Source organism: Cebidichthys violaceus, unplaced genomic scaffold (assembly GCF_023349555.1).
Source record: "Cebidichthys violaceus isolate CVI_PGR_0920_01 unplaced genomic scaffold, fCebVio1.0.p SCAF_1, whole genome shotgun sequence".
NCBI classification, from domain to species: Eukaryota; Metazoa; Chordata; class Actinopteri; order Perciformes; family Stichaeidae; genus Cebidichthys; species Cebidichthys violaceus.
This window is the reverse complement of record NW_027176262.1, coordinates 16,317,335-16,341,404: the sequence shown is the minus strand read 5'-3', so window position 1 is coordinate 16,341,404 and position 24,070 is coordinate 16,317,335. Positions and strand designations below refer to the sequence as shown.

At 42.5% G+C, this 24,070-nt stretch overlaps 1 protein-coding gene across 9 annotated transcripts in view; it reads right to left on the bottom strand.

Moving 5' to 3' along the window:
• Nucleotides 1-24,070, bottom strand: part of myo18ab (myosin XVIIIA b) — a 133,720-nt gene that overhangs the window by 85,173 nt on the left and 24,477 nt on the right. For 4 of the 9 annotated variants that reach the window (XM_068712594.1, XM_068712530.1, XM_068712539.1 and 1 more), the window contains exons 1-12: nucleotides 15,439-16,638; nucleotides 13,721-13,783; nucleotides 12,478-12,624; nucleotides 11,155-11,220; nucleotides 10,414-10,501; nucleotides 9,012-9,118; nucleotides 7,245-7,421; nucleotides 5,559-5,769; nucleotides 4,737-4,879; nucleotides 4,505-4,605; nucleotides 4,154-4,217; nucleotides 3,297-3,441 (exon numbers count right to left, since the gene is read on the bottom strand). In XM_068712594.1, coding sequence (XP_068568695.1) covers nucleotides 3,297-3,441; nucleotides 4,154-4,217; nucleotides 4,505-4,605; nucleotides 4,737-4,879; nucleotides 5,559-5,769; nucleotides 7,245-7,421; nucleotides 9,012-9,118; nucleotides 10,414-10,501; nucleotides 11,155-11,220; nucleotides 12,478-12,624; nucleotides 13,721-13,783; nucleotides 15,439-16,560 — 2,434 coding nt within the window. In that variant the 5' untranslated portion in view covers nucleotides 16,561-16,638. Of the gene's footprint in view, nucleotides 1-3,296; nucleotides 3,442-4,153; nucleotides 4,218-4,504; nucleotides 4,606-4,736; nucleotides 4,880-5,558; nucleotides 5,770-7,244; nucleotides 7,422-9,011; nucleotides 9,119-10,413; nucleotides 10,502-11,154; nucleotides 11,221-12,477; nucleotides 12,625-13,720; nucleotides 13,784-15,438; nucleotides 16,639-24,070 lie in introns of those variants that run through there. The other 5 variants (XM_068712585.1, XM_068712601.1, XM_068712567.1 and 2 more) reach the window with 4 other exon arrangements.

The following is a 24,070-nucleotide window of genomic DNA, read 5'->3' as shown; positions in this document are numbered from 1 at the left end:
GTTTGAGCCAACATCTGAAGCGGCTCCATTAGGAGAAGCATCAGGATCTGGGTGGTTCAGGACCAAGGAGCACCACACTATGGCACCCAACATTTGACCAAAATGTTTCGACTCAAAGTCAACTTGCTGGCTTTCTCTTGAGCTTTTGACCATATCACACAACATCAACTCTGTGATCGGACTCTTGTGTTTCAATGGCGGCGAGTGAGGACAAAGTTCAAAAGCTTAAGGACAAGCAAGCATTTCAATTACCCTGCAAACAGGAGATAAGTTGGGCGGCGTTAGTGGATCACGATTTATTCATTTAAATCAAGATTAAACATGAATATTTACCTTCATTTTGGTTTTTATTTGATAACCGCTAATTATTAAAACAACTTGTAGAAAGGAAGTCGATTTCTGACTCACTTGCTCGACCAAGCAAGAGAACACAAACATTGCCTTGTAGCACTGAGCTTGTTTACCCTTCCATGGTTAGTTAGCAAACCCATTCCCATGAGGACTGTGATAGGATCAAAAGCTCCAGAATGAGTGGAGCTTCGGTTGAGAATGATTTGTCAACTGCTGTTATCAATGTCAAGAATAAACTTTCCATATGACATATGAAAGCTAATAATATGATCATGATGACTGGGACAGCTTGAACTCCACAACTAACTGCGATTCTGTAGCGATTTAAGGATTTTGAATGTCCAATCTCACAAATCTGTCTGATTCACGCGAATCATGGCAAAAGTCATGCAGACTGAACAAGGCTTAACTCAGAGCGGACTAACAGGCCAGCCTTACAGGACCTTTACTGACCACATGTATCTGCTTCCTACAACACCCAAATTACAAAGGAACATTGTCTCACTTTCGTCGAGTGGACTCTAGCTATGCAGAAGCACTAGAGGCTCTGCTCTGCCCACATACTTGGTTTGGTTCTGTTTTTCTTGGTTTGGTTTTGGGCCATGATCACACTATGATATGTTGTGGACAAAGCTTGGCCCGCGGTCTAATTATGTTCCCAGTTTGGTGTGGGACAAGTTGACTGGCCAGCAGAGAACCTGAGCTCAACCTTTGGGATGAACCGGGACACCAACCGTCATCGGCACAAACATCGCTTAGTGTGAGCAAATCCCTGCAGCCAGGCTCCAACATCTGGTGGACAGACTCAGAACTATCACACAGACATTTCATATTCCATAACCTGGATAAATAAAACCAAAACTATCTGCATGGTTACATACCACTAGGGTGAGAACATGTCCCTTAGCTTGACCAACATTTTCCACACTACAAACTGAAAAATCTGCGTGTGGTTAAACAGCATCTGTCGTCCTGTTGTTGTTACAGTCAGCATGCTGCCTCCAGAGAGTCAAGCCTGACACCTAGTGGCAGTTCTTAGAAAGTCAACGCCAGTCTGATATTTTTTGCTATTCTCTTTTGAGGATAAGAAAGAACATTTTGTTGCCCCACCAGCTGGTGACTTGAAACCATGCTAAGCTTAACAGTAGCATGTTCAGGCAACTCTGAAGATTTTACTCTGCACACTATGTATACAATTATTGTTGTTTATTCAACTCTCTGAGGACCCTGTTGTTAGCGGTGTTGTCTGATTGGACTGCACTATAACGCCACCTGTTTCTGTGATTGTGTCCTTTGATAAATGCTGTAGCTCAGTGAGTCCTCAGACCATACGTGAGTGAGACACTGAACCCAAGTTGCTCCCTGGGAGCTTTACAGCAGCCCACTGCTCCTGATGCTCAGCATGGCTTCAATGCAGAGGTCACATTTCATGTATGTAGGCCTATGTGTTAATGGGAATCTTACATTATCGCCTTCACAAAAGTAGCATTTATTGCATTGCTATGAAATCGGATGACATATTTCATAGGTGTTCACATTATTGTGTCTCCCCTGCATATACTGTACTCAGAACCAGCCAGTTCTCACCCTGGAGTAGAGCACTGAGCCTTCACCTGTCTGTGACTGCAGTATTTATTTAATATCTGTCATATACTGATCATCCAGCCCTAATGTGCGGTTGAGTGAGAATAATGACCTGTTCAGTGATTTAAAAGCCTTGCAGCGGGACAGTACATGGATTTCACAGTGCTTTTGGTCTTTCCCATCCATGAAAAACACCACTGGGTCATTTAATGAAAAAGGATGATCAGTCCTCATGTTATACTGAGCATGGACCAATAGGAGATGAACACACCAGGTGAGGCTTGACACAGCTTCTGCGATGTGATTCAGAGAAAGACAAAAGACATGACATGCATGTATTTTGTTAAAGACATCACTAGTAATCCCTTCATCTACCAGGTTTATAGACATACACACTCAAAGACTTGTCTTTGATGACAAAGTGTCATTCTCCATTACAAGATGAGAACACACACATTTCGTCATTTAGGGAGGAAGAGCCGGTCCAGCCGGGCCTTCAGGCCCTCTGAAGGATTAACCCCGCCCACTAAATAGTTTGGTCCTTGCTGGGTATGTTGGGCCCCATCTCATTGTGCCACAATGGGTCTTTTTCTGGTTTGACCTGTCATCCTCTCAAAGGTCTCTACACCTCAACAAGATAGGCCTTGGTGAGACTGGTCTCTTCACTGTGACTTTTGTCATCTGATCATACCAGGACGCATTAACTGTCAAGTCTGAACGCTGTGGTATCCGATCAGCCAGACCACATTGTGAGGTGGCCTGGCTCACACTGAGTTCAGATCTCAGTGAGTGTGGACAGCATGTGGAGTGTGGACTCAATCCATTTATCAAACATAGCTCTTCATCATCTTCCTCCCACACAGGAGAGCAAAGGGAAATGAGGAGGAGAGCTGAGCCCAGCTGAGACCTGCTGTCTCAGTCTGCATACATAATCAACGTCTCCTGATTGTGCTGCTTCAAAATAAAAGCTTTCAAATGACAAAATTAACAGGCAGACTTTTAATGTAAAGAATTTATAAGAAATGAAAAGGGTTCATCCACTGTTTTACAGTGCTTTGACCACGAAATATATCCTTTCACTATCTGATCAGGCATTGAAGTTTAAAGTATGGACACACATATGTGGACACAGCTGAGATCTCATCTGGTGCACCTGATCACAAAAGTGGCATTGAAAAGACAAGTGTAACCAGGGCCTTAGTGAATGCTACAGTGCTGCTGTGGAGCACCAGAAGCACACAGTCAGGGACACAGATGTGTCTCTTCATGTACCGACCAGTACAAACAATGGGACAATCTTCCAGTGACGTGATCTACTCAAGATTTGATGCATTTGCAGTCAGTCAGCTGGGAGTTCTTACCTTTAGTGGCTCCTGCGGCCCCCAAGTGGTAAACGGCCCCCAGGATGAGCCACAGGGCCTTCTGCTCCTCACCAGAGATGCCCAGCACCTTCATGGCTGCCTGCAGCTTGGTGAACTGCTGCGAGGCTCGCTGCTTGTCTTCAGGCTGGAGAGGATATGAGCAGATCAAACTGACAGGAAGTGGAAATGTTGCAGCAGCAATTACCATATATTTATTTCATTCATAAATACCATAGAGGTTGGAATCCGGCCGATACATTGGCTAATATGAGTTTGTTGCAGATCACGCCCTGCTTTCATTCATTTTGATTCCTTCTCTCCCTCTCGCTTTTATTTTTGCCCTCTCTCTTTCATTTGTTATTTAGTTATTGTGTTGTTGTTTTTTCAAATGATGTCATTTGTATTTTCACATGCTGTCTTCGGGTACTTATTTGTGTCCTCCTATGTTTTGTAAACCAATAACATCCGTTGTTGCCTTTGTTAGAAAATAACTAAAATATGAAGGATCTTATTGCTACATCTGTATTGGCATATTTGTCAGCTAATAAATGACAAGAAAGTGAAGACATATGAATGCTTAATATATATTTTGAAAGCAGGTCAACAACGTTTATTTGTCAGCTGTAATGTCCACTACATTCCTGGTCGCAATTGTGTGAAAAAAAAAAAAAAAAAGGAACCTCATCAAAAATGTGTTTCAATTTATGGGTTGTGTAAAGAAAATTAATTTCCACAAATATACAGCATCTTCATATGATTTTTTTATAGACATTGGTATCACTTGTGTATTGGCTTTTAATATAGGGCTCAGCTAAATACATGTAGAACGTATGAAAGGAACCATGTGGTGTGATTACCTTAGACTGTGGTAGGATCCCAAAAGCACTGTTCTCAGCCAGGTGGTTAAAGTGCAGCTCCGTTCTGGAGGAGAGGAGGAGAGAGGTACTGGGATCAGCCTCAGGAGGTTGTTGTGCAGGAATTTCAACAAAATTTCATTTGATTTAGTTCATCAACACTAAAAATCTGTTTTTCTGACGTCACAGTGACTTTTGACCACTGAATTGTAATCAGTTCATCCTTGAGACAGACGGATGGACGGATGGAAGCGGAGGCATAAAGAACATCACACAAAAATGAATGCTTTGGGAAAGAAAAGAGTCCGTCTTAATGCTATTCATATTGCTGACATGAAGTGCTAGAGGAGTCACCTCAGGCTGCTGTCGGCTCCGGCCATCATGTAGTAAAAGACGTTGAAGGTGGACTCTGCCTCGGGTCGTTTGCTCACCCTCAGTTTCTCCAGCAGCATCGTCTAAGCAGGAGGAGACAGCATGAGTCAGACGGTCCTGCTATGATATCCTCAGTACAGCACACCTGCGTGTGTGTGTGTGTGTGTGTGTGTGTGTGTGTGTGTGTGTGTGTGTGTGTGTGTGTGTGTTTTACCTGGATGGAGGCGGAGGCCACCTGCCCAGCCTGGTCAAAGTCCAGGGACACTACGTGGGAGAAGCGGCTGGCGTTGGTGTTCATAGAGGTGGAGCTGTTGCCAAAAGCCTCCAGGATGGTGTAGACCGCCTGCCACTTCTCAGCTGGGTCAGCAAAACAATGTCAAACTGGATCTCATTATGTGTTCAGAGGGATCAGTAAAACCTTTGTCTTTCACTAAACACTGGAGCAGTTTGTCTCCATCTGGGGTGGACAGACTTTCAGAATGCTTAATCTAGAATATGGCTTGAGCATATTTCTAATAGATTGCACTGTACGAACATTGCTCATCATGGTTTAAACACTAGACGTCGACTACATTTAGAAAAATGACCTCTGTCTTAACCTCAGAAACCAAGATTTTACCATTTCTGCATGTTCTGTTCATAACATCTTCATATTAGACAGATTTATATATTTTACATTTGCATCATAATCCATGAAGAGAGACTTATACTTACCTACATATTTACACATAACATCCTAATATTCAAGTGGGCACTTAGGCCATACACATCATTAGAGTTTAAAAGTATAAGGTGTTGAATGAACACAGGTGCAGTCGGTGAACAAATACTGTCCTCAGGAGGGTTTGTTAGAGCCTCCACGTATTTCAGGAACACCTTGACCACTTCTATATATTATATTCAAGACATCGGTTCCCACTGCAGTGATACAACACTATACAAATCAACGTGCAGGTCCTGTAGGACTACTTTCCTGCTTATCTGTTCTGATCTATTGATTCATGTATTTATGTGATGACTCCATCTGTATGCTCACCAGAGAAGATTTTGCCTGTGCTGCCGGCGATGGAGACCAGGTACTGGACCAGGTGCTGGCAGTTGGTGGTCTTGCCGCTACCGGACTTGCCCATCAGCACGATGGACTGATCCTGCCGGGTGGTGAGCAGGTTGCGGTAGGCGGACTGGGCCACAGAGTAGATGTGAGGTGCAGAGTCCTCACGCCGGCAGCCTTTGAACATGTGCATCACCTGACGCGAAAGATACACACAGCGAATTGACGGGACAATTATGGACTGGTTTCTCCTACACCAATTACAGCTAACAGACTATCAGAACTAAGCTGTTTTCAAAATAGTCTAAACTTGGTAAGAGAAGTTTACGTTATGGAAATGTACCCAAAGTCTTTGTATTTTTACATTCAAAGCTTTGAGGTTGTAGAATGAAGCTTCAAATGTCTGTTGTCAAATTTTCAAAGTCATCACCTTAAGAAATATGATTTTGTGTTATTGTGGTTATAGAAATGTAATTTATGGTTCTGTTAGATTGCTTCTACGCCACCCCGTTAATACAGGTATTTTCCTCGTTGTGGAAAGTGGGAGAAAATGTTGTTTTTCAAAGGCTAAATGGCAACAAATATGCATTAAAAAAATTGTTTAGTTGGATAAAAGCATGTTGTGAATTTTAGAAATGATTACATCTATTTTTAAATTTATTATAACTCTTGTGCTGAAGAGCCGCATCACTCACTGTGTTTGAGACAGAGAGACAAAGACAGGGAGAGACAGAGAGAGACAGAGAGAAGAGAGAGACAGAAAGACAGAGAGACAGAGAGAGACAGAGACAGACAGAGAGAGACAGAGAAAAGAGACAGACAGAAAGACAGAGAGAGACAGAGAGAGACAGACAGACAGACAGACAGACAGAGAGAGACAGAAAGAGACAGAGACAGAGAGACAAAGAGAGAGACAGAGAGAAGGGAAGAGAGTTTCTGTGAGTTATTAATAATAATGATAATGATTTAAGGTTGTCAACGTAATGAATGAAGCTTTGAGCTATTCAGTATAGTCCTAGTGATGGCTATGATTAGGATTGTGACAACATAATGTTAAACAGAACGTGATGCTGTATGTTGTGGCACCAGGCACAAACACAGTCATTTAAAGGGAGCTGTTGTTAGAGGAGACATAACTATGAAATAGATTGTTTTAGGTCTTTTATATATAGTTTATATTTAGATATAAGTTTTATCAGGGGTGAGTGACAAGCCGCCGCCCCCTGGCCATCTCCAGTGACCATGATTGGACAATATCAAAATAGTTTGAGGTAGAATTAGGTTAGATTAGAAAACTTTATTAATCCCCAGTGGGGAAACTCATTTGCCACTAAAAACTCATACAGACAACAATAGACTCATTCAGACTCAGAATTCACTGTTCTCACACATTCTAGAATATATTTAAGACACTTCACATGACTTTACACTGTAGAACTGCCTGATTAATACTGCACGGACTTTATTACTTTTTTTAGGTTTTCCATTTAAGCTGAGAGCAACTTGTCTGATGAACAAGAGGTCCACTTTAATGAGGGAAAGTTAAAGTTCTTGGGCTTGAATTTTTCTGCTCATGCTATTCAAAGGACATAGACACCCACACATGATATGCCATTCCAAAACCATGGGCACTAAAACAGTATGCTGCCCTATTATCAGTCTCACACTTACCTTCTCAGAGTACATGGAGGGTGTGCTTAGTGGGTTGATGACCACCATATTGGTTCCAGCGTAGGTGTGGATGAGGTTGCCTCCATAGCGCTGCCTCAGGCAGTGCATCACACTGGATTCATTCAGATAGAGCAGTGAAGCCAGGTCCTCTGATCGGTTAGAAGACGGAGGGTTGGCCTGCACACAGAGAGAGAGATGACGATGATGCCATTCAACGAGTCACAGAGAGACGGGTACCCAGATACACCAATGGACTGTTCATTTAGATTGGAGCTTGGATACAACATGTCTGAGGTCCAGCGGTCGCTTAGACCTGTCACATCCAGTGGTACTGTAGGCTGATCCAGGGACAAAGTCAGGGGCACCAGAGGGGTGATGACACCCCAGAGGAAACACAAGTCCTTGTCTGTCTTAAAGCTTACCTGCCTCTAAGTTTGCATTAGTTTAATCAAACTGATGCTTCATACAGCTGGAGGTGCACCATCATGACCAATGCTGTCCTATTGGAGCCTGCAGTGACAAACCGAGTGCTGCATCTTCTAATGACGTGGGTGTATTTGTATATTTGAAATAATAACCCTTCTGCCATCACATGTATATGTTGCATACACAACTATGAGAAATAACATAGAACTGATGAGTCTGTAGAGTACCTACACCTCCCTCCTTAAATGAATAAGGTTTGTGTCATTTCATATTTTGTTCTTGTCAGCAAATCCCATGTGCAGACCCAAACTAACACTGTTAGTCCAGAGCTGCATGCACCTCTATAGCTCCTAGGAAGTGAATTGAATATTAATATAATAATAAAGTATATTTAGAGGTCAGGAAGAAGGAGGTCTTCTATTAAGAAGCTTTCTGCTTATGTCATCAGGTATGCTGTTAATGCATGCTGATAGCTGTTATTTATAGCGGTGTTAAGAGGGCCCTTTTCCCAGTACACTGATAGTGATTCTGTAGATTCTCAGACAGACCATTAAACAGGGAGGTCTATGACATCATCACACCATTAACTAAATGACTGAGACTTGTTTTGTCCTCTGGGTCCTGATATTTAGAGCCTTACAGTCAAAATCTTGGCAGCAACATGAACAACATAGTTGTTTTGTTCCACTAAACACATCTTCAGAGATTTTAGAAACATCTGATTGGGAAAAGCATTGTGGCCAAGTAAGCAAATGTTAACAACTACCGAACTTCCCAACTGTCCTGTCTGACCTCTCTGACCTGTCCCACCTCTCCTGCTGGCTGTCAGAGTCCTCTGAGGCCTTCTGAGGCTCTAAGTGACAGGTGGAGATTTGTGTCCAGGGACTGCTTCAGGCTGCATCCATCTGAGTTGTACATGGACGTGAAATGAACTAACCTTCATTCTGTTTTATTAGAAGTGGAAATCTGGCTTGACTGAGATAATTCATAAAGTCAAATTTAAATGTACAAAAAACACATCACCAAAACAAAGTATGACACACTAACTAATTTTCTATTTTTAAACCGCCTGTAACACTTATTTCTAGAATTCATAAAGAGTATATAAATTACATTACACTAATACTGCGATACACCGTCTATCTGGGAAATAAATTGTGTTCTGTACATCCTCAGTAGACCAAATGATCAAAAAAACATAAACATTTAGAAAAAATAATAAATTATATTTTCATCATACCCAGGAGTGAATATGAAAAACAAATTGGTATGGATGAACAGTTTGTATCAAATTGCACACAGGAGCTCCTGGTGTGCTAGCATTAACCAACTCCCTTTCACCTTTTCTACGTCGTCTTCGTCCACTTCCAGTATTGTCCCATCATGCTCCAGTTTGACCTTCACCTTGCCCTCTAGCAGGGAGCCAGCCTCTGTCTTCACTACGGTGGCTGTGAGGAGACAAAAGAGACGGGGAGCACCGACACAGTAGCTATTAGCTCATCTGTTTATCTGGCTAATTCGAAAGGCAAAGACATGTTTCAAACGTTGGAGCTTGCAGACTAGAGCTTCTCCAGTCACTTAGAATCAGAAGAGACGATACAACCTTTCCCCTCTGTTAACAGAAGACTAAAGAATCTGCTGACCTTTTAACACCCGATAATCCACCCGTTTCTAGCACGAACAAAACATTCCCTATTATGAAAAATTAGATCATATTTGGATTATTAGGTCTAATACCGGTCTTATCCGTTTCTGTGGATCACCATCAAAGAGAGACAAGCAGTGAACACGTCTGGCTTTTCTAATCATTAAAAGAAGAGTTCAGCCGTTGGGTAATAAGCTTATTTGCGCTTTCAAAGATAAACAAGACTTAATAAGGCTCGTGTCTGTGTGTTAAGTACAAAAGCTGGAGCGGCGACATGGTTAGCCTAGCTTAACTTAAATACTCGAAGCAGAGGAAAACAGCTAGCCTGGCTGTGTTCAAATTTGAATCACATCACCCCTCTACAGCACACTGAATAACACGTTGTATCCCTTCTGTTTAATCTGGACATGAAGAGAAACCACGAAGACGACAGATTTGTAGTTTTAGGAGGAGCTACGTGCTGGAACTGTTTGTTAGTGATGGACAGATGGAAAAACTGTTGCATACATGCAACTGGCGCTTAAAGATTAACTGTCGACAGAAGTCGATCAGCAGAAAACTAATCAGTAACAATCAAGTAATCATTAGGCATGGTCTGTTATTGTGAGATAACCACTACAGACAGAGAGGATTTAGGCCAAGACCACAGTATGATGTATTAAAACGGAAAGTGAATATATTAAAATGCAGCAATGACACCTAAGAAACAGAAACATTACTGCAACATTGTCCTATGTCCTGTCTCTCTCCAGTATCACCGTCAACTAAAGGCAGAACATGGCCAAAACATTGCCTTTATTTCCCCGTCTGAATATCTGCAGTGATGACATTTCACTTGCCAAAAAGGTACTAGATGAATTTGGATTGGTTCCCATTTTATCTTTCTTTATTTCCTCCTAACTTTAAAAGCTATGTACTAACTACATAAAATACGAATCCATCTAAAAACCTATTGAAATCCTATTATCTTTGTCATTATACTTGACTGGTGTAAAAGATTACATTTAAGAAAAAGACAGAGAGCAAAATTGCCACCAAAAAGGTTAGAAATGTCCAACATCGGAACGTTTAAGAAGGAAGCAAAGTAATCCATCTCACCCAGGGAGAAGCCATTTTTGTGGACAAGCCAGACTTTCTCTGATCCATACCAGACTTGCTCCGCTGTGATCTGCTCTTCTGTCTTCACCTGGTGGACAGAAAGGACAAGGAGAAAAATGAGTGGAGTAGGTACGAGGAAAGTATTATTGTCCAGTCACTGGACCAGTCGTAGTCACACTGAGTCGGTTTGAAAACACCATTATTTCCAATTTGATAACCAGCACATGCTGAAAGGTTATTAAGGGAAAGCTTGCCAAGATGATGACCATGCAGTGGATGACAGTGGACTCGAAGGCCTCACAGTCCACTGAGCACTGCTGCTCCTTCAGGCTGCTGTGTGACAACGCGTGTGTGCATGTTTGTGTCACAAACTTCAAAACAAGCCTTATGGGGGTGTGATTGGGGTTTTAATGGCAACCCAGGTAACAGAAACACCAGGGATTACCTGGGTTCAGTAAACACAAACGGGAAAAAAGTGAGGGAGGACCACCACAACGATACAACTAAAATAATAGAAACACATCTTAAAGCACATTAATGGTAAAGAAAAATGAATAGTGATCATTTTGGATGTAAACCCAAAGAAAAGAATTCAGTCTTAACTACTGGTTTCACATCATAGTAGTGGGAAAAGTGAACAAGACACACTGCACTTGGCAAGCAGAGGGTGAGCACAACACAGCACAACATTCTAAGGAGCAGGGTGACAATGGTGGAGCTGGTGGAGGAGTACACTCAGACCTGGGATTGCTGAGCTGCAGCATGAGAGGCCTGAAGGAGGGCCACTGGGTCCTCTTCCACTGATCCCTGGGGATTTGGCCAGCATGAGGAGGTCAAAGGTCACAGTTATATGCGAGTAACACATAAGCACACAGATAAATGGAAGCATCAACCGCGGAGCATTGCATCTGAACAAAGTGAAGTTTGTCATACTTATCCAGCACAGCTGTGTGAGAGAAATCCAGTTAGTGTACAAGTGTGATCATCTATGAAAGGACCTGTTGAGATGTTTGCTGGCTTCATGGTAGATCAGCTTTAATGTCTCACTTTCAAACAGATTCATGGAATAAAATGGCTGCATGACAACAACAAACATTGAGGTAGCGCCTGAATGTAATAATTTGCCACACAGCACTCACACATACCTCTTTATTAAGATATAAACAGCATACATGCATGCCAACCAAAAGACACAAAGTCCATGCAGGTCGCTTCTATCAGCCTGATGAGAAACATCAGTGACTGTTTAGAAGGTAGAATTCAGTGAAGAATTGTCACTTTCATCCGTGTTGCCAGTACAAACATAAATTAAGGACATGCTCAACCTAATTCAGTAACTGCCAGTCAGGCTCTGCTAAAAGTGAAAAAAATGGATCTTCTAACTCTAAAGGTACTTTAAAAAAGCATTGTACCTTGTCACCTAACAGCTTTATCACCATGTATTGCTTTTGTTGTAGTTATGCTACCAAGCAAACTTTGGTAAAAAAAATAGCTCCAATGCTAACTTTCTGAAACCCACAATGGCTGGATTTCTTTTTTACAGCATTCAAATGAAAGATCTCAGGAGTTACTTACTCCTGTACTTTCCTCCTGCCTAAACACAACTACATAAACCCTACATCTACCTCTGTACTGGATCATTATTCTCAGACCATCGCTAGAGGTTTCTATCAGACCATTCTTTAAAATGTGGTTCCCTTCGTGCCAAATATAGAAAAATGTCACGTTTCCCCTTATTTGTATCTTTTGTAGCTTGACATAATGTCTCCAAAAGTATTTAGACCATGAGACAAAACGTTCTCCTACTGACCACCAGGCTTACAGTCACAGTAAGGTTAACAATTAATCATAACCAAATCTGATCAGTCAGATAGTGGTTCTGGAATCAATTCTCATAAAGGGTTTGATCCACATATTAACCATTAGAATAAAAGTGAACACTGACTGGATTGAAACCTGTAGCCTAGCCTTTCATCTTTTTGTATTGGTCACAGCGTAATACAGATGTTGGAAATACTGTAGACATGGGAAATGAGGAAAAGTTAGAAGGATTCCGGGCCTTACACTCTGACAAGTCACACGAGCACAAACTCCAGCCAGGAGGCCCAGAGGAAGACTGGAGGGCTGCGGTACCTGGAGGAGGCCCTGGGACAGCGGGGCAGCAGGGGTGGGGGCGTGGGCAGAAGACGAAACAGTGACTGGCAGCTCCAGCTGAGCCACAAAGCAACCACAGCGAGACAACGACAACCAGCAAAAGCAGTGTGTTTTGGGTATGGAGAGAGGACAGAGAATGAGGGGACAAAGAAGAAGACACAGTCAACATGGAACTTTGGAGAAAGAAAATGCAGTCCATGAAAGCAAAGAAGAAGAGCATGGACACTTGTACGTAATGGAGAAGTGAAATGGCTTTGCACTGAGTAACCATGGGGTGGAGATGATTCCTATACAATGACTAAATGATCACTTCCAACCTATACAGTTATTGCTAACTGTCAGAGCAGCACATTAGTAGGAGGCAGGTCCCTTCTGTAGTTGCTTACTGACATCCATTCGGTTAGTAAATTGTTAGTAACTTAGTTACAAACGTGGATCTGTGAGCTCTCTGCGAGTTGATGTGTACACTCAGCCTGAGATCATTTGAGAGGGAGGAACCTCCACTTCATACACATCGTACAAACAAGTGTTAGATTTACTAGTTTAGAGCTGTTATTTCAATGTGTCAGATATACGTTTCATAATCAACATTTAGACAAAAGACTGGACCGGACTTGATATGAGCAGATACCCAATATTACAGGACTCAGACAGGAGAAACCTTCCAATGAGTCCACAAAGGCAAGCAAAGAGTCCAAATGTTCAACTGGGAAACTGAGATTGGACTTTTGACAGCAGCCTGCCTCACGTTTGAGGCAGGACAACAGCAAAGGGGGAAATATTTCACTCCGTCATGAGTCACAACTGTTCTGCCCCAGTCAGGAGAGCAGGAGACACCTCTGCTGTGTGTCTGTAAGTATACACCAATACACTAAGCATGTGAGGCATGGTGACTAATGCTAACAGCCTAGGAGAGCGCTCTGTAAGATGGAGAGACAGACACATGAAGTAGAACCAACCGGGTTAAGCTGATAATGCAGACTTCTTGTTAAGAGTACATCAGCGGTGTTAATTTGACTCAGTCTGTAGTGCTGTTAAACTAAATGTTTGTTTAACGGCACAAAGGTTTGCTGTTTTTAGTTGTGCAAGAGACAAAGAGACAGAGCCAAACCAAGACATCAATAATGTGCAGATGGACAGCAGGGTGATTTACAGGGGCACTGAAGATCCTCATCAGGCGCCTCTGAGCCTCCTCGGTGGGACTGAGCGGTTCCTCCTAAAGGTCAAAGCAGCAACACATCGAAACTAAGCGCACTAATAAAGCTGAACAAAGCCCACAACTACACGAGCGCAACGTCACAAAACAAATGCATATGTGATGTACTCCTCTCACAAATCAGAGAGTGTCTTGACTCATGCTCCCCGGAGGACTCTGCACAGTCACACATTACAAAGCATCTTGGGTTACTTTGGATTCTGATTTGAAAAGACCATATTAGTAGCACTCCCACGGTAAATGTTCAAAGGTGCTCCAGTCAGCATGCACACTAGCAAATCAATGCTTCACGCACACAACAGTACAATTGTTTGGTTAAAAAAAGAATGTTTGGGGGGTAAAACCCCGATTCATTAAGATTTGTCATAAGGAAGTTAATATCTATCCAGCAAATAAAAAAAAAACGGATTTCCAATCTACTACATCCCTCCATCCCAAAATATGACACAGTCAATGCTTTGAGAATCTAGGAATAGAATTCCTTCCCAGAGTGACTGTACCGGTTAGTTTTGGAGCCCACTGAGACCCAGTGAGGTCTGTGTTGCACAAATTCAGCAAGAGCCAGGAATAATGTTCTTTTTGTAACTATGTCTTCCATCTGTAAAGTTGTGCTCTCTGTGCCTGTTCATAGGTTTTGAGTTGCTCTCCTACAATGCAGCACTGCAGTAATTGGCTCTACATGGGCTTCCTGTTAGTGACTCGACACGCTGGGCTACTGAAGTTCCTCATTTGGAACAGTCTCGGGTGGGACTCTGCCTCTGTAAACAAGGCTTATGAGCTACATTCCGCGTTGTGAGATCTTATGGGTGAAAGAAAGTAGCAACTGTCTGTCTGTTTTTGATGGTAGACTCCAGAGAAAGGGTTGTAGTGCTCAAGAAACTCAAAAAGAGCAAGCGCTTAAAATATGCAAAATGAAGAAGCTCTAGAATCTCTAACAATAAACAATCTGCTATTTTGACAGCAAATCCAAGTTTGTTAGGAAATGAACAGTTGAGGAGGAAATACAATGTGTGTGACTGATCTGTCACCAGAATGGTGAATTATGGTCAGGAAGTAAACAAATACCTCCTGCTCCTCAACTGCCCTGGAGCAAGACACTGAAATAGAAGACTTGTAAAATAAATAACTTGTTTAGTGCCCAGTGAAACAAAAGACAAATATAATAAAGACCAAAAGTCTAAAGGCCCAACTACAGAATGTCAGGCACAACCTGACCTGAGCCTGTATCTTCGCTTTATTCCATTCAATACTGACCTTGATCTTGATAGGCTAATGCACAGCACTGTCTCTTTCCCATTGAGGGTTGGGTATGAACTTTCAATGCCCATGGATGTTGAAACCCTTTCTTGTTCTAGACCAACGCATTGGACAATTGAACAGAAGGACATCAAACCAACTGAGTAGCTATTCTCTAGCCTACTTTTTTTCCCTTGTAATTCTGAAGAAAGGTACGGTTCCTTTTTATATTCTGTAGCATGCTTACAATGGCTATCAAGTGACTCTAAAACTGTGCCACACTGAGGTTACACACACATGGTATCTATAAGCAAACTCCAAAGTGCTCGTCTATTTCAAACATGCATTTCAAATGTTCATGCACTTTCCACACCAGTGTCCCAAATGCTGAGCAGACATGCAAAGTGTGGACAGTGTACCTCTTGTTGACTGACGGCAGTTTGTTGAATGGGAATTACTCCTCGAGGGGGAGCCACTACACTGGGATTGGGACGGGGAGGAGCAGGGCTCACAGAAGTTGCAAGTGGAGAGGTTTGAGGAGCTGGGATGAAACGTGATGGAGGAGTGAGGGATGGATTCTTTTGGGCCACTGAGGTGGCAGAAGGAGGATTTGGAGGGGTGGGTTTTTTGACAGCAGTTGGCTTGGGTGCAGGTATGAAGCCAGGAGGCGGAGACAAGGGTGAGGGCTTGGGAACTGGGATGAAGCCAACAACTGGTGGGAGAGATGTGGGTCTGGAATGAGTCGATTTGGACGACTTTGGAGCGGAGTGCTCAGAAGCCGTGCTGGTGGGGTTTACAGCAACCACAGGAGGTTTGGCCTCCTGTATACCTTGACTAGCGCTCATAGGTTTGTGATTGATCTTGTGCGGCTTTAGGATGGTTTTATCCTCTTTCTTCTCCTCCGACTCAGCAACTTTTCCTACTGTCTTCTCATTATTCTTCTCCAACTCTATTTTTTCTGGTCGTTCATCTTTCCATACTCTGAGGCGAGGCTCCCTGGTCCTGCCTCTGACCATGAGGTTTGTCAATCCTCGCGAAATGTCGTCTTTGTCTTCCGTTTTGATGACGTCATGTTTAAAAGAGAACCCTGACATTGTGGGGGCCTTAGACACTGAAGCTGGGGCTAACACTGCTTTAACTGCTTCGGCAGCAGGAGCTTTGTGTGAGGGTTGTGTTGGCACGGTAGTCTCTTCTTCTTCTGTGGGCAGGACCTTCCTGACTACACGGCGAACCACCTTTACTACTTTCTTCCGTGTTAGACCCTTGTCCTCTGTAGTATTCGTCTGGCTGGTGCTGGTGCCTGAAAGTTTGACATCACCCCTGGCTGTGCTATTGACCACACTTTTGCCCATTATGCCATTTTGCTGTCGCTCACTGTTCATAACTGGCTCTGGGCTCAGAGGAGCTTGTGGTGGTTCAGGGCTCCTGCATTGTTTAGCCGCCTTTGACGCTGGTTCAGGGCTTTTGAAGCGTTCAGGCACTTTAACAAGTGTCCTGACTCTTGGTGGGGAGGGACTTCTGACCCGGGCTACCGACTCCATGGGGGAAACTGTTGGGGGACTTGTTGCTCGGAATAACCCCCTGCCAGGGTCTAGAGCTGACACTGACTTGGACCGGCTGGGCAGCCCTTCACTGTCTGACTACTCGTAGAGAGGAAAGAGAGGAGGTGTAAGGACATGAATGATGGAATATGCAAGCACCATGTCGTTATGCCTTTAATAATCACTCAAAACATTTGGTACCTTTATGGGTATGCTGAACAATCACACAACAAATGTAACAGACAACTTTTAATCCAAAGCTAGAAAAACTGTCTATCTGAGCAGAAGTGGACTGAAGTCAATGATCAAATCTCATGAACATGCACCTGCTCATGTCCAGGTGGGATTCATCAGATGTCATGACAGGGTTGTGTATCTAAAGATAGTTTTTCTGAAAACCTCACATGAAACACTTCAGAAAACCTCAGAAAAAAAATTCTGTTGAAAGAGGTTCAGAATATGAAAATGTCCTTGCACTTGGCCCCATGTCTTGCCAAATCTGATCTTAATTACAATGTGTGTGATACTAACTTGAAATGAGTCAAGTTCTACCAAAAAATGTACACACAATACAGCATAGAGTTGGACTTTGTTCTCTACAAAGAACACGTCGATAAAGACCTGGCAGACGTAAGACAGCGCTAACATGACTACTCTGACGAGGAGAAACACATGTACCCAGGCAGAAGGGACAGCATTTACTTACACTTTTGCTTCCTGGGGTGTTATCTTCTTTGACCTAAATGTGTTGGTATCAAAAAGACAACCAGATCAAAACCTGAACACTCCATGAAGCTGTTGTCCGTCGCACGGCGTGCAAACCTCAAAGCATGCACATGATCTGATCTTTCTCTAGATACAAACACTCTGTCGTACTATTTCAAGAGCTAAAACTTAAAGCACTCACTGCATTGGAAGTGAACTGGTTATGTGTCCAGCAAATTATAGGTGGCACAAAGACGCAGCTACTATAAGATGTGCTTATACATGTGAGTGAAAGCATCACATTCTTAGTGTGATACAAGCAAAGGCCACACGTATCTACAGACACACATGTTAATACATAGCGTAAAACACTGTAACACCATGCAGTGTAAGAGTGCTTTATGAAATGTCCAAATGAGACTTCCCTTTTGCTCCCAGAAGGAAAAGCGAGATGAGAATGCCATGTTGGCTGATCTGCTGTCATGGGCTGTGATGGATGAGATGAGAGCAGGAGGAAGAGGAGGTGGAGGGGAGCTAGGAGAGGAAGAATGGTGAGAACACAAAGACAGATTAACAGAAATGAGGATCTTCAGGCTAGAGAGACGATTGGATTTTCAATGTAGGCGGAGCCACATTGAGCAAAGCAGAGAATAGGGTCTGGGAGAAGCAGAGGATGAACAGGAGATTAGAGCAGGTTTAGAGAAATGAAAACACAAAAACACTCAAAAAGTCAAAAGGATATCATCCTCCCACTACAGCCTGCATAACTCAATGAAAGGGGATGTATCTTTGTGACCAGGGCTCCGGACAAACATCAAAAAATTATTTTAGAATGCTTTGAGACATTTTCATGATCATAACTAGGGTTGGGCGATATGGAGAAAATCAAATACCACAACATCTTTAACCAAATGTCTCGATATCCATATAACGGTACTGCAGGGTTGACCACCAGTGCTTCTACAGAACATAAACACGAGGAGATTTTTTAAAAAAAAGTAAAAAGGATACTGCATTCAGAACACCTCTCTACCTCTTTTTACTTTACAAGGGAAATGAAGAAAGTTAAAAAACTAAAATAAATGTAATGCGATTCATTCAGAGTTAGTGACAGCCATGCTGTAGTTTTGAGCTGTGAATGAATTAAAGACTATTTAGGGGAAAAAAAGCTTTTTTTCCACATATTTAGTGAAGTTTTTAGTTACTGAAGACAGTATGACCTGTCTGGGAGTGATGTAGTGCATCCGCTGTTGTCTCTCCTGTGTGTGTTTCTCTCGGTAAGGACAGTGAGCGAGCGTGAGCAGTGACGGTGATCAAACCGGTACACCCGTCCCTAATGAGTGGGTACTGTGTGGATTTGATATAATGTGATTGTGGTGTGATCAGTAGGAAAAATACATTTACCACCATCTAAAACAGGCAGTGTCATTTTTGGAAAAGGAGTCATACCGTCTCAGGGGAGTTGTGGTATGCTGCCTGAAGTTAAAGGGTCCAGGGTTTCTGCCTTCTCTTACTCATCTGATCCAGTTTTACACAAAACAGAACAAAGCTGCCTTCAACTACATGACTTGGACTGGAGGCTTTCAGCATGTCAGTGTCCAGGTCTGGCTCTTATCAAAGGTCTCTGAATTAGAACGCTGACTAACAAGTTTATTTCTGGACCAGACAGTGGTACTGTAGGGATGTGGGCCAGACTCCCCCTCAGAGAGAGGCCACCAGGGGCCAAAAAAGCCCCCACATCACAAACATCTTAGATGGACAGATAAGTTGACCTTACTGTCTCCCTGGAAAATATTGAATGGAAGAACATTTGAGGATACGTATACTGTATTTAAGCTGTACTAATATATTCATTACAGAAAAATAAATATTTAATCAGAAATAAATCACAATCCAAACTATAGACTCATAACATTCAAACAGCATTTGACCAGCACTCACACATAAACAATCACTGTCAATCATTTGACTCGTACTGCCTGATTAACAGCCTGCGTGTTCTATTCACTGGTCCTAGAACAGCCAGGGAAAGCTTTAGTTTGGATTCTGTATGAGGGTTAACTTGGACATCAATTCACTGTTCTTCAAAGACAAAAGACAAATGGATGTCTTTTTGCTATGAGGGTTAACTTGGACATCAATTCACTGTTCTTCAAAGACAAAAGACAAATGGATGTCTTTTTGCTCTGGTCTGGTATTACCAGCGGACCTCATGTGACCCACGGCTGTTCTTCACATAGCAAATGTGCACAGGGTGTCTTTGGAATGGAGACAACAGAGTCCATATGTCTACAAAGCCAAAGGCAAGCTCACACATATCCCGCAGCAGCTGCTTGTTGCTGTGCTACTGTTGACAGTGGACTGGTTATATCTGAAGAGAGGTCTGACAGAAACTAGAGCCATGGAAAAGCTGCAGTCATTCATTTACAAAAAGGGAGGCTCGAATGTGAAAGACACCGAGGACAGTCAAACCCAGTCCACATATACCAAACCTGATCTGAAATGTGGTCGACCTAAACAGACCCAAACACAGAGAGAACAGCAACAATGCACATCAGACAGAGAGCCTGCTTGGTCCACTCAGGTATGAGACATATTGACTAAGAGACTTGAAATCTGCTGCAATACACCAGGACCCTAACTTGTCCTAGTGTGGGGACAGGTCTCAGATACTAGGGACAGAATGGAAGATCTCTAATCTGCAATTCATGTCAGTAACCTGCAAATCAACGTCTCCAACCAGAGAGGCCTCCCATATAACATGAAGATGATCTGATAATATTAGGTGTGTTTCAGATTCATGGAGACTGAAGTGGAAATATTTAATGATAACTCTGATGGTATTTGGGCTGCAAATTCAGGAGGCTCATAATTGACCCTATGCTAAGCCCCGCCCCCCGCCGCTCTTCGGTTCAGCTGTCAGAGCTGCGTTACCATGGAGCCACACTGTCATTAACTGCACCCACTGAAGAAAGATTAGAGCCAAGGAGAAAGTGATTGCTTGACAATGACAGTGACTTCCTGTGAAGCCATGTAGGTCTTTATTCACTGTTACAATCATTAGAAAGCAAAAGCAGCATGTGCATACACTCAGTATACCTTCAGTAGCTAGCGTAGCAGAGTGCTAATGCTCTGTTAATGTTAGCTCCACAGGTTTTAACATAACGTTTTAGAAACGTATATTTCCTTCCAGCATCTCCAGGTAAGGAGTATCACTATTACACAACCTTTGACCATGAAGAGCTCCACAACCACTGAACCAGCCTGAACATGAAGAACATCTGAATGAGAGTCCATGGAGCAGAGCCAGATAGTCGTCGCACCCTTTTGGAAGCTGGCCGATGCTAGGCCAGTGCTCCACATTAGTAAATGAGACCAAACCTTTCCTTATTGTAAAACAACATCATACATTTGTACAATTACAACTGGCCTACAGTCTAAACATGAGAATACTGAAATGATCACCCAGCCTCAATAACAGTGAGTCTGAATGTGATCGGTCTGAACGCAAACACCTTAAAACTTTACGTTTAACTAAAACAAGAAAGACCTTATCAGAGTACCACAACTAATGGCACAGTCAGCTATGTTGATATGAACTGAAAACAACAAAAGTTCACTTAATCTCAGTCTAGACTACATTTCCCAACAGTCACACAGTCACAGGAGCTTACAATGAGCATGTCCCTACCTCTTCAAAGCAGACACACTTCTACTTTTAAATTCCACCACTCTTTCTGGTTAACCTCAGAGTAGGAAACGGGGAACCATCACTTGGCACAAAGGCTGCTATTGTAAAATACTACGATCAGTTAGAAAACCAGTAAAGCTGCCTCCTCAGCTAACTGTAGTCTAAAAATAGTGCCATGGGCTGAGGGCCCTCGAGGGCCCACGCTTGCCATAGATTTTCTGCAAAAGACCCCGCCGCTTCTGGCTAAAAGGTTATCACACAATGTTCTACCTGGTAGTGAAGTAATTCCACAACTCCTGTATCCAAATAGTTCCCACAGTCACCTTTAAATTAGAAAAATATGGCCAGAGTCGAGGAGATCCGAGCAAGCGTCTGGAGACACAGTGGAAAGTGAAACAGCAGAGCCGAGGAGAGGGGGAGGATCCGGTAGGCCGGCTATTCCTGACGGTGGACAGACCAGAGACGTGGGGACAGCTGTTGTGATATGAGGGTGTTGAACTGGGGTAAAAATAGGAGCCTCTGCTCTCCATGACCCCCCCCAGCACCTCCATGGTCCAATCAGCAGCCACACATACTGCCGCAGTTGCTGTCGTCTCAGCTGCTCCTGTGTGTGCCCATGTGCGTTTCTCTGTGTGTATGTGTGTGTGTACGTGTGTGTACGTGTGTGTGTGTGTGTGTGTGTGTGTGTGTGTGTGTGTGGAAGGAAACGTAGCTCAGGGTCCATTAGTGTAACTGTTGTAGGTCACCAATACTAAAATATAGGACTCATGACATAGTGCATTCAGGCTATTTCAGGGGCCCATCTGACACAATATTGCTACACTGGTGTTTGTTTATGGGGTCACTGTTCAAAATTAACTTGTTGACTCAACAGCTAAGTGGACTGGCAGATGAAATAATCCACCGGCCAAGTACATTTTTTACTGGTCACTATAATGAATTGCCGTTTTGTGTCACGTATTCATTAGTTTCATTAGTCCATTTTATTAAAATAATACGGTAATATGATGAATACTGGCGACACACAGAACAGATGATGATACATTGTGAAGGAGGAGAGCTGATGTTAGGAACGTTAACAGCAACAGCTGTTATTAAAATGTACGCTTCCATTTAGTTACATTATGGTGCGTTCAAGCTCCATTCGGTAAAAATGAGTATTGGATAAAGTAAAGTAAATTATCACGTTATAATGATGTGTTCAAGTATTCTTGTAAAATGTATTTTTGGTGAGAAACTTGAATAAATACAGTTGTTCGAAGGTTTTAGTACTTGTTCCTAACAATAGCTAATAAAAGCTCATCATTAAAACAATGCCAACATTGTTTTATCAAATATATAATCTTAGATGGATGATATGAAACAGAGAAAACGCAAACATTTGATAAATAATGAATTGTTTCAGCAGTAGACACAGGGACAACATTAGACAGTGGTGGAGAACATTCTTCAAATATTGATGATTAATTTCATTAAATAGTGGTTTAACTTGAAATCCTATTGCACCAAACTTACAAGCTAGCTTGAATTCACATTCTGGATAGCTAACGCTAACAGACACAGGGGTCTGGTGCCACTAGTTCACTTGTTCCTGAATATCTGCAGAAGCTAGTTATGATGCGCCATCGTATCTTCTGGTAACATACCTTTACACGTAGTCCAAGCATCATTAGGTGGTCCAGCAGCTCAGCTGTCTGTACATCAAAGCTAACTCTCTCTCTGCTGTCCCCTCTGTTTCAGTAGATACACAGGACTCTAACGTTCTACATGTCTACGGTTGAGTGTGTTGGAAGTTGCATCGTCTTCCTGTGTGAAACCGTTAAAGCAAAGAAAAGCAGAAGCAGAGATAAACATGTGCTTCCCTCACTGCTGGCACTGAATGAGAAACAGCTCGACCTCTTCTTGTGATGCTGGCTCTCAACACTAGAAAACCTCCAACCTCAAGTCCATGCTCATATTAGTGAGACGTATGACCAGGTTCAACACTAACTGTTTAAGTGGTTGTTGCCACGCTGACAACCAGACGTCGGCTTTCAGTCGCCCACACTGAAAATATGGAGGCCATATTTAGTCACCTTCTCTTTTAAGTAGTAAGATACTATGCATTTATATGTATCTTCATAGTGTGTGTGTTATGTGATACTAAATCATAGTGTTATCAGTTAACGTGTCCACTCTCTACTCTGGTATACACATAGCAGCAGTGCAGCTGTTGTCTTGTTCTTCACAGATCCCTCAGAAATGAATCCAGCAAGTCATGTTGATGGTTCAGCCGTCCTCTCCCTTTACAACAAAGTTGTTTTTTTATGTTAATTAGTTTTCTAAACCTTTGTGCTGATTCCCACCACAGATCCATGAACCCTTCACACATACGGCAGAGAGACTGGGAGATGTCGCATCACAATGTTTTCCAGTTGTTATTACAAAGCCACCACAAGATGGATACATGGAGGATGTAACAATAAATGGAATAAAGTATTCATGGACTGAGAACTGGTAGTTTTAAGACTTTTAAGACAGTGTGGGGTCTTTTCCAAAAAGTTGAAAGGAGCTTTAATTGTTTCTCAAACAGACGTACCACCTGTCTCGTTCCATCAGCAGAGATGTTCTAATAAGTAAACCCTGTCACATCTAAATTACAGTCTAACTAGTTACCACTGTGTATACATGTAGGTGTCAGATGTGTGTACATGATATGTTCTGCAGTTAGCATTTAGCATGCTAAATGTTCAAATGCAAGATTTACCTCACATGCTGACGACCGCCACAAGATGGAAACACAAGCACCTGGACCTTGTGTTAAACACTTTGCAAAAGGCTTACTAGTCACACTGAATGCAACAGTCAAAATGTCACTGTCCATATATTGACGTTTCTTCTCCTAGGGTTTGAAGCATTAAAGTTGTTGGGTTATGTTATGGTGAGGACCAGGTCAGTGTTTTGGTTAAACAATGAAAAAGTCTACGTAATACATATAAATAATATTCATATAAGTTGGGGTTGAATAAGTGAAGTCTAAGAATACAACTCAAACTTTAGTTTTTCTCACACAAGCAATGTTCACATTCTGTCTCTACTAAAGCAAAGCTTTCAAACAGACGATCCACCACACAA